Source organism: Leishmania panamensis, assembly GCF_000755165.1.
Source record: "Leishmania panamensis strain MHOM/PA/94/PSC-1 chromosome 15 sequence".
Lineage (NCBI taxonomy): Eukaryota > Euglenozoa > Kinetoplastea > Trypanosomatida > Trypanosomatidae > Leishmania > Leishmania panamensis.
In genome coordinates this window covers 21,823-32,111 of record NC_025860.1, presented here as the reverse complement: position 1 = coordinate 32,111, position 10,289 = coordinate 21,823, and the positions used below count along the sequence as shown (strand labels likewise).

The following is a 10,289-nucleotide window of genomic DNA, read 5'->3' as shown; positions in this document are numbered from 1 at the left end:
GCCACTGGTGCTTCTGCCATCGCAGCCACTTGCTCGGCTCCTGCGCGGCGTGGTTTACTTCCTTCCTTATCGAGACGCTTTCCACAAGAGCAAGAGACACCAAGGCGCGCTGTTGAGTCATTTCTTCCCCCAACGGTTGCTGTACGTGGCGTCATGCAGTCGTGCGCGGTGATTGGCTGTGGCCCAGCTGGAATGGTAGCCAGCACAGTACTGCGGCAGAGCGGGTTACTTGTCACGTGCTTCGATGTTGCCCCCGAGCCGGGAGGCATCTGGGCGAGCAATGCACGCGACATCTTCTCCAGCCGCGGGTGCGTCTCGCCGATTTATCCGTCTATGCGCTGCGTACTCCCAAAGGAGTTGATGGCTTTCAGTGACGTTCGCTTCGACTACGCCGTCGCGCAGTTCCCACACCACACGGCAGTGCAGCACTACATGCACCGGTACGCCGCGCAGAAGGGCGTGCGTGGTCTCACGCGGTTTAATACGAAGGTGGAATCCGCGCGCTTCGACCAGGTAGGCCGCATGTGGAAGATCATATCTGTGAACGTCGTGAACGGGGATGTCATGGAGTGGTCCTTCGATAAGGTTTGCGTGTGCACCGGGCAGACGCAGGAGGCTCGCTTCCCTGCCGGGATGCAGGAGACACTCGAGAGGTATCTCCACGAGGGCGGTGAGGTGCACCACGCCGCGCACGTGAAGGACTTCCGCGCGTTTCACGGGAAGCGCGTCGTTGTCGTTGGCAACGGCGTCTCCGCTTACGACTACTGTATCGAGCTAAAGCGGATGGGGGCAGAGGTCTACCACAGCATCACTCCGCAAGCCCTCTTCTCCGCTTCATGTGGCCCTCAGGCAGGCTTTGCGTGCTCCTCGCTCACCGCCGCGCTCTGGAAGGGTACGGCAGCATCGAACCGGAGGCGTGGACGGACGTCAAAAGAGGTGTCGGATGTACGGGTGGCCACCGACGCTGTCACGCGCCTCGCCGGCCTCGCAGCTCGCCTTCCGTGGCTGCGCAACGACGTGCACTTGGCGAGCGATGTGGTGCGCAAGTGGTTGCGGTACCGCAGTACGCGACTCGAGGCCATCCCGTCGGTGGGGCTACCGCTTGACAACGACGGGCGCGGGCTGCGCTTTGCCGCCGATCCATTGGCGCGGCGGAGCACAGCGGACGTCGTCGCAGTGGCGAAAGAGTGCGTCGGCCACCACGATGTGTCGCCGCGTACGCCGTCTGCGGAGGTGTTCATCGACGACGTGGACGCTGTTATCTGCGCCACAGGTTACACCCGTCGATATCCTTTTATGCACCCCGACGTGCGCCGCGTGCTGGAGGAGGATCAGCCACTTCTCACCTCGTCTACTTCATGGCCTCCATCAAGCATCTCGAGCGACGCGGCCAGCGGACCGCCGGCTACCAGCCGCCATGGACTGTACCTGGGCACCCTCTGGTCTGCCGAGCCGTCGTTGGCGCTGGTGGGCTATCAAAAGGGGCTGCTGCCTCCTTTTCTGCTGTTTGAGGCACAGTCACGCTTCATCGCGTACGCTTTCACTCAGCGTGTACCGCTCCCCGAGGGGGCGGAGGCAATGCGGGCGAAGGAGGATGCGTTAGTAATGGCAAATCCCGCCCTGGCGGACCTCTACAGCGCGGACGGTGCGGGGTTGCACTCGGCGGTGTACTTCAACGTCCTCCAGCACGAACTGGGGGTGAGCTCCCGCGATACGTACACTGCCAAGGTAATCCAGCGACATAAGTGGTTACTGCGGTCCACGCTGGTGCGCATCTACCACAAGTGCCGCTCCATGGCGCCCCTCAAGCGCAAAGAGCAGCACCTGCTCTTCAGTAACAGGATTTAGTGATGTGAGGAGAGTGATACTTCGGGTGTGTGGGCGTGGGGAACGCAGCAAGACGGAGTTGGAGGAACCGTGCGAGCACGTGTGAGGCAATGATGGGGGTGGTGGCACATGTGTACACCTGCGTGAGTGAGCCGCTGCGTTTTGCGAAGTTTTTCGGAGCGCCCCCTCACGGCGTCCCCTCTCATTGCCCCGAAGTCCTCCTTTCATCGGCGCGTCTCCGCCTCTTCCCGTCATTTGTTTTTTTTCGTCTCCCTGTTTTGCATCTGGCCGCCCCCGCCTTTCTCGTTGCGCTTTACTTCCCTGCTGCTGGCCGTTGTTACACACCGATTCAGCCAGACGTTTCGGGCGTGTCTATCCCGCATTTCCTTTTCCCTCTTTACTCTCGCGGTTGAAACACACTGACGCAGCCACACGCACACGTGCACGTCTATCTACTTCGCGCCATCAGGTGTATAAAGAAGTCGACTGTGCGTGCTGGTCGGATTGCTGCCGACCTAGTTGAGTGAGGGACGTCTTGGCAGAGCACTCCCGACCGTGTATATGCGTCCATGGGTCGCTGGGTACCCACCCTCACCGCCTCTCCCCTTTGCGTCATCGACCTGTGAAGCGGGCAATCGCATAGAGGCAGTGTAGAGGATGTTCTCGCACGATGTACAGTGGCAGGGAAACAGTGCTTGAACACACATCTCGGCACGCTCGCCTTAGGAGGAAAAAGAGCTAAGGGTTGCTCTTCACATGAATGTGCAACCGGTTGGGGGCTGTTGTGGCTGCCACTACAGCTGCCCATTTGCTTCCCTCACTTATCCCCGCCCCCCCTTTCTCCCTCTTTCTCCCACATGCCTCACCCCGATACGAAGTCGCATACGTTTCGTTTCGTCTCTCTTCCTCTCACTTTGACTCGGTGCTGCTGCGACTGCTCGTCTCTCTGCTGTTGCGCCTGTGCACGCGTCCAGCCACTCATACATATTTAGTGATCGAAACAAACGTGCGCGCCGCATACTCTTTTCCATTTTGACTGATTGTTGCACTCGTTTGTGCCCGTGTGTGCGCGCGTGTCGCTGTTTGCGAAGGACATAGTGGCGGGCAGGTGCTCGACACAGTCCCTCCGTCTGCTGCTGCGGCTGACTGGTGTCTCCCCCCCTCTCACCCTCTGGTGCATTGGTGTGGCGCTGCTTTATGTGTTTGACGGGCTGCATGAGCGCTCTCGTTTCTTTTCGCTGCCTCTTTCACGCACTTCCGTCTACACCTTTGCCCTAGTCGCAACTACGGTGACTTGGAACGCGCCTACGCGTCACCCCCCCCCCCCCCCCTTCCCCCCTGTCCCGGCAAGACACTCGGGAGTTCTTTACCTCGTCGCTTTGTCAATCGTTTTTCTTCCACTACCTCCCCCTTTCACAATGCACCGCGTCGCCTCGCTGCCCTGCCGCACCAGCGTAGCTGCCGTTGCTGCTACGTCCTCGCACCCGCTGCTCATGGCCGTACGATGCTGCAGCACGGCTGCTGCCGCTGCCACTGCGCCTGTCCCGGCCGCACCGGTCACAAGCCCAGGCTCCAAGACACTCATTCGGGACATGCGCCCACGCGAGTTGATGAAGGAGTTGGACCGCTATATTGTGGGCCAGAGCGAGGCCAAGAAGGCTGTGTCGGTGGCGCTGCGCAATCGCTGGCGCCGCCACCAGGTGCCGAGCGACATTCGTGAGGAGATTGCGCCCAAGAACATTTTGATGATTGGCCCAACCGGCGTGGGCAAGACAGAGATCGCCCGCCGCCTCGCGAAGCTCGTAGATGCCCCGTTTGTCAAGGTAGAGGCCACCAAGTTCACGGAGGTTGGCTTCCACGGCCGCGATGTGGAGAGCATCATCGAGGACCTCTACAAGGCCTCCTTGTCGCAGACAAAGCAGAACATCCGTCGCCAGCATGAGGAAGAGGCGAAAGTGAAGGCGGAGGACCGTATTCTCAAGTCCTTGGCCGGTGTGTCGGACGGCTTTCGCGAGCACCTGCGCAGCGGCGCGCTGGACGACATCGAGGTCATGGTTGAGCTGCAAGAGAAGAAAGAGAAGCCCAAGACAGCGAGCGGCGAAGGCGTCTTTATCTCCCTCGACATCCCCTCCATGATGGGTGGGCAGCGCCAGCAGACGGTGAAGAAAGTGATGAAAATCAAGGACGCCTTCCCAGCTGTGTTGCAGGAGGAGCTGGACAAGATGATGGACACCGAGGACGTTACGGCCGAGGCGCTGCGCGCCTGTGAGGAGGACGGCATCGTCGTCATTGACGAGATTGACAAGATTGTGACGGCGGCAGGTGGGTACAAGGGACACCAGGCCTCCGCCGAAGGCGTCCAGCAGGATCTGCTGCCGTTGGTAGAGGGCACAACAGTGTCGACCAAGTTTAACGTGCAGGTGAGGACGGATAAGATCCTGTTCATATGCAGTGGCGCCTTCCACAGCGTTAAGCCGTCCGACATGCTGGCCGAGCTGCAGGGCCGGCTGCCCATCCGTGTCGAGCTCCAACAGCTGAGCAAGGAGGACTTTCACCGCATCATTACGGAGCCCCGCTTCAACCTTATCGCACAACACAAGGCAATGATGGCCACTGAGGGCGTCGATCTCATCTTTGAAGACGATGCGCTCTGGGAGATTGCTAGCATCGCCGCATACATCAACTCGACGGTGCAGAACATCGGCGCGCGCCGTCTCATCACCATCACGGAGAAGGTTGTGGAGGAGATCAGCTTCGAGGGGCCGGAGCGGAAGAGCGAGAAGTTCGTCATTGACGCTGCCTACGTGAAGAGAGCCGTGGACAAGATGATCAAGAAGGTGGACATCAAGAAGTTCATCTTGTAAGGCGGTGGGGATCGATGTGTGTGCATGTCCTGGAAGGCAGGCGGGGGAGGCGCAGGAAGGGTAACGGGATACGTACGCCGCATCCGTGGCGAGTGTGTTTCTTCACCCCCTTTCTCCGGGTGTCTACTGCTCCCCAGTGCCTCTGCAGGGGTGCCCCCCTCCCCCAACTCCCTTCTCTATTTCCTCACCTCACTCGCTTCTACTTTTCTTTCCTCTCGATACCTTCTCCGGCTCAGCGGCTGCTAAAGATGGGCGGCTGCGTGTGCGTGCGCATTCACGTCCCTTTTTTCTTTGCCCTCGTTTCACCTCTTCCATAAGGCGTGTGCATAGTTGTTCGTGTGCCTGGGGACATGTGGTCTGTGCGCTTGGCACACGTGAGCAATGTGGAGTGGCGACGGTACTCATCACGACTGCGGTGGAGCGCTGTGGTGGTAGTAGTGGGGAGGAGACCCTCTGACACGACTCGGTAGACGAGGTCGCGTAACGCGGAAGGACAACTGCACAGCCCGCATCACTGCCTTAGAGTGCATCTCCTGTGTAGAGGTGACGGCGTGGGCTGGCCGGTGCGTGTGTGCCTATTCCTCCTCTGATCTTGTCCACTGCTTTTCTTTTTCTGTCTCTCCTCCTTCCTTACGGATGACTTGCTGCTGCTGCTGCTGCTGGGGGGGGGGAGGGGGTTTCCTCTCTTGTGTTAGGGACGCTGTGTTTTCTCGGCGTTTGCTCCGCTTCCGCTGTGACGCGGAGAGAGGGAGGGGGAGAGTTGATTGTTTACTTCAACTAAGGTGGCCGCGGTGTCGTTTTTGGTTGGTCTGTTGTGCGTGCGTGTGTGGTGGGTTGACGCTGCAGAGGCACCACAGCGGGGCAGCAGCCTCTGTGCGTGGTTGTGTATGTAGGGACGCTCTTGGCGAGGGGATGGACGGAGGCGGGGAACGAGGGTGGACGACTCTCATGTCTTCTTCTTCCTCCACTCTCTCCCTCGCTTTCCCTTTCCACACGGCGTGCTTCGCTGACACTCTCCTCTCATATTTGCTTTGGTTAAGAAAAGGTACTCGAATAGACAAGCAACGTAGACGCCAGGGTGCGGTAATCAGAGAGAGGGTGCTTTTCCTTCTCTTTCTATCTCCAGCACCGTCTTCATCTCTCACCGAGTTGTGTGTGTGTGTGTGTGTGTGTGTGCCTGTATGTCACCTGATACAGGCGACTAGTGCGCGGGGATGCTCGGGCAGCCAATATACACGGTTACGCACCCCCTCTTTCTCTCAGGTCCTCGGCGCCCACACATCGCGACAATAAATTCGACGGTGCAGCATTGTTGCTGCTCGCCGTCTTCCCGTATTGTGGCTCCGTTTTTTTCTCGAGGGCCGGGGTCCCCTTGCGTTACCGTGGCGGGAACAGCGGCGTGTCTCGTGGCTGGCGATGCGTCATGACGGACCTTTTCCGTGATTCCACCTCTTTTAGCTCTTCTCCGTCCTCCTCTCTGTATTTTCCTTCTCTCTCTTGTCTTGTAGCTCATTTGGGTCGCTCCGAAGTCGGAGGGCCGTCGCAGCGCCTTTTTCTTCTTCCCCCCCGTCTACCAGACCCTCGCCATCCTTGGTTTGCTCCCACTTTCTCTCTCCTCCACACTCCTCTGCCCGCTGGGGCGCTTTCAATCGAGGGGGCGACAAGTAGGGACAGACGCGTGTCCGTCGCTCTGTGACTGTGCTTATAGTACTCCCTGTTCTTCCTCCTTCTGTCATTGGCTCATTCTCACTTAGCCACACGCTTTCATTCTTGTATCATCATGCGACGTTCCTTGTGGCGCTTGTACAAGATTCCCAAGAACATGGGCGTGGCTCCGCGCTTCGACACGTGGAACGAGAAGTATGAGCCCTGGGAGCATCTTAGGCGCATGGGGCGGTTGGCAGGCACCGGCTTCTACATCCCCCCGGAGTGGTACAATCACTTTCGCATGTTCCCGCCCATCAACCACAACTTTCAACAAGAGAGGACGCTTAACCCGCACAACGCGAGCGAGCCAACGCAGGATGACACGGAGCACCTTTCTGCTGAGCGAATCGCGCTGCGCGATGAGCTGGCGCGGAAGAGCCGCCTCTTAGCCTCGGAGGGAATGCGGTACTACAACGTGTTCTGGGTACGCAAGCCGCTCGACCGAATGGAGCGGGAGTACTACGTGCTGAAGCGCAAGGGTGTAGCGCACTCGGTGGCCATCAAGCGAGTGCTGCAGATGTTCTATGACGACCTCACTGTGAAGAAGCGTGTAGCCGCCATCCAGGCCGAGGAAGCGAAGTTGTCCGGCAAGTATATCTCCATGCGTGAGGCCGTTGTACTCATGGGGGTGCTGACACAGCTGCAGAAGGAGCAGCTGACTCCGCACCAGGTGACGCTGCTGGTGCAGGAGCAGCGAGCGAAGGCTCAAACAGGAGAGGCCTTTGTCGCTACGGTTGAGCGCTCTACCGAGGCTGTTGCTGACGCTGCCAAGGGTGCCGCAGAGGGCGGCGAGGTCATATCGGCCGACTCCCTCGCTGACTTGCTCTCCACGGAAGCGGGCCTAGACGAGAACGCCCCCTCCATCTCATACAAAGTCACGATCCACGACGCGGAGCACGACAGCGTGAAACAGCTGCAGGATGCGGCACTGGATCACACCGGCAGGAGTGATTGGTACACGGGCGAGTCACCTGTGCTTCACATGGAGAAGCCAATCCCAACAACGCGCACCCCTTCCAGCAGGAGGACGGAGCGTTGATACACAGTGACGGTGCTTTCGCTGGTCCGTGTGTCTTTCTCTTTGTGGGTCGGTGGAATGCAGAGAACGGTGTTGGACTCGACATAGGCGCGTCCAAGTCTTTGAGGGTAGGGTGAGGGGACAGTGCGGTGAGACAGAGACGCCGCCGCCCCGGATGTGTGTCTTTACCACAGCGGCCATCCTCTCCTCTTCGCATCTTTTCTTTCGTTGCTTCGGTTCTTCCCTTGCCGCGGGTCTCTCCCTCTCACATCCTCTTCTTAGCGCAGTACAAAGTGAAGCTGGAGGGGGGAGGCGGTGTTGTTGTCTGGTCTGATTTGCCATCGTTGGCGCACAGCTGTGCTGTTTGATCCTCTCCCGTTTACCCCCTCGTTTTGCAGTCTGTTGAGAGTTTTGTATTCATACCTCTGGGTCGTCATGTCGCAGCGGGAGTGCATCGTGCGTCTGCGTGGTTGTTCTCCACATTAGCTAGCAAACAACGAAGAGAGAGACCTGAAAAGTGCTGACAGGCCCCCTCCAATGAACTCATGGGCCACAGCGTCGTGTCGAGTGCGCGCAGCCAGTGCGTGTCTGTCTGAATGGACTTTCCTCAAAGGCCACCACGCGATGCGTATGCGTCTCCGCGTTACTCAAGCATTGGCATCGTACCCATTTGCAAAATGGGGCCTGATCGGTTTCCACGAATTGCCTCTCTCTTTCTCGGTCTGTTGCACCTTTGCACACCGCTGCCTCCCTATTTCAGTCGCTGTCGTACCCACGCAGCGTTCCACGTCGAATAAGACAACTCGTCCTCCCTTTTCACGTACCCGCTTTGTCTGCTCTGCATCCACCCATACTTCCTGCCGCCACAGCTGTTTACCACTTTGTGCACTTGTAGAGAAGCGCTTCTGTTGGGAGGCCCTCCACGATTCTGTGCGTGCGTGGACAGCGTACGTGTGCATTGGGCCGCTGCGGCACGCTGCTACCTCTGAGAGATCATGAGTCAGCAGCCGCAAAAGAGCTCGCCGCCGCTGGCAGCAGCTACCGCTCCACAAGACTGCACTTGCGTGAGCGTTGATCGTGTGCCCAAGGTGCGACGTGATGTTATTGCATCTCGCTTCGCCATACATGACGCTGACGTTCGTGGGACGTCGCCGGCATCCTCGTTTTCTTCCTCGTCGGCGCTGTCGTCCATCAGCGGGGATGAGAACTCAGACGACAGCAGCAGCGTATGGAACGTTGCACCACGTGTGGACCCGGTGCGCATGCCCTTGTCCTGCGTCGCCAAAGCTGAGGATGTCTTGCAGAAGACTGTGCATCTCTCCAGAGGCGGCCTCTGCGCAGAGTTCACAGCGGAAGACATCCGGCGCATCACGGACGCTGACGTGCTCCGCTACCTCTCCACCCACTCTAATGCCCGCGCCGAATTGGACGGCGGTATCAACACCGCCCCTGTTGAAAAGTCGCTCGCTCCTGTGACGGGGGCGGCAGACATGGAGGCGCACATGGAGGCCTTGCAGGAGGCGATCAGCACATTTATTACAGTAGTCGACAACGAGGGGTGCCGCTACGAGATCTGTGTCGGGGCCCTTGGGCACGTGCAGGTGCCCATTGACGACGACAGTTACGCGGATGGAGCCTCTCTGCATGAAGACATGGGGGATATAGAGGTGGTGCCAGCAAGTGACGCTGTGCATGTTGGCATGCCTGGAGAGAAGTCGGCGGTGACCGAGGAAGCCACATCAGCCGCCGTCTCTCGAACGTCTAGCGAGGTGACGCCGGCAGCAAGCCACCAAAAGGGCTGGCCAGCGCGACGTCCCCAGCCGTCGAAGCCGGTTTGCTCGGCGCGGGCCGCAGCGCACCTCAGTGCGCGAGTGCGCCAGCAGAATCGTTTCTCTCCATCTACTTCATTAGCGCGACCCTCCCAGGCGAGTCAACTCTCTACGTCGAAGCCGCCTACGCTCCCTGTGCGGCCACAGGCGAGTCTGACAGACAACGAGGCGGCGCGTGTCAAGCACTTACTGGACCCCTCCGCTATCGCTGCTCTAATGTCCAGCCCGTATGTACTTGACGCAGAGAAGGAATCGCGCCTTCGAGCACTGGAGGCATTGACGCGACGCTATGCAGCCGTCCGAGGAGTAGTGGTGGCCGAAGATGCCCTGCAGCCCATCGATAATGTGACGAGTGACGTGCTTGCCGCTGCCGCAGTGCCTAATCTCGCAGGGAGAGCCACGGATCTCGGAAACGCCTACATGCACTATGCAGAGGAGCGTGAGAAGGCGGCACAGCAGCTGCGCTCAGTGAATGATCGCCTCCGTGCACTGCAACGACGAGCCGAGGCGGTAGCGCTAGCCCCGGCTGACGACGTGCCCTCATCTATTGCAGTACTGCGGCCGTCCTGGGCGCAGCCCACAGCACCTGTAATGGAGGAAGCGGAGATTCAGCGTCTGCTGGTCCTCGCGCACGAAGAGGAGGCCAGGGCGAAGGAGACGGAGATGGAGTGCGCTCTACCACCTACACCTGCCGAACCATTCAGTGGGTTGCGCTGCCTTTTGGTTGAGGCCTCCGCGCGCGCAGCGGATCTTCTGGCAACATACGAGTCTGCACCGCCAGTGCTGCGCTCTGAAGCGGTGGCGATGACCGACGATGCGTCCCACAGCGGCCCTTAAGCTCAACCCGGCAGGCGTGGGTGCCGCTGCGCGACCGCATGTTTTCTTTTTGGACGCGACACGCCATTGTCGCCCTCCGGGGTCCAACCGGACGTTTTTTTCTTTTGCGCGCCTTTTCGGCGACGTCTGTACAGCGCTCCGCCCCCTACGACTGGAGGAGAAACACCTCCGCTGGCAGCTGGCAAACATCCGTTTCACTTCTCCACA

The 10,289-nt window shown here is 59.4% G+C and overlaps 4 protein-coding genes across 4 annotated transcripts; all 4 read left to right on the top strand.

The window, feature by feature from the left end:
* Positions 1–153: 153 nt before the first annotated feature.
* On the top strand, positions 154–1,848 carry LPMP_150100 (hypothetical protein; the record flags this gene model as incomplete). Its single annotated transcript, XM_010699086.1, has 1 exon — positions 154–1,848. One exon carries the CDS (start codon positions 154–156, stop codon positions 1,846–1,848), a length of 1,695 nt encoding a protein of 564 aa, XP_010697388.1.
* A 1,571-nt stretch (positions 1,849–3,419) lies between these two features.
* Positions 3,420–4,691, top strand: LPMP_150090 (heat shock protein HslVU, ATPase subunit HslU, putative; the record flags this gene model as incomplete). Its single annotated transcript, XM_010699085.1, has 1 exon — positions 3,420–4,691. The coding sequence occupies one exon, from the start codon at positions 3,420–3,422 to the stop codon at positions 4,689–4,691; it is 1,272 nt and encodes a 423-aa protein (XP_010697387.1).
* A 1,780-nt stretch (positions 4,692–6,471) lies between these two features.
* On the top strand, positions 6,472–7,437 carry LPMP_150080 (hypothetical protein; the record flags this gene model as incomplete). The annotated part of the gene is made up of 1 exon (XM_010699084.1): positions 6,472–7,437. One exon carries the CDS (start codon positions 6,472–6,474, stop codon positions 7,435–7,437), a length of 966 nt encoding a protein of 321 aa, XP_010697386.1.
* Positions 7,438–8,678: 1,241 nt separating this feature from the next.
* Positions 8,679–10,082, top strand: LPMP_150070 (hypothetical protein; the record flags this gene model as incomplete). Its single annotated transcript, XM_010699083.1, has 1 exon — positions 8,679–10,082. One exon carries the CDS (start codon positions 8,679–8,681, stop codon positions 10,080–10,082), a length of 1,404 nt encoding a protein of 467 aa, XP_010697385.1.
* Positions 10,083–10,289: the final 207 nt, after the last annotated feature.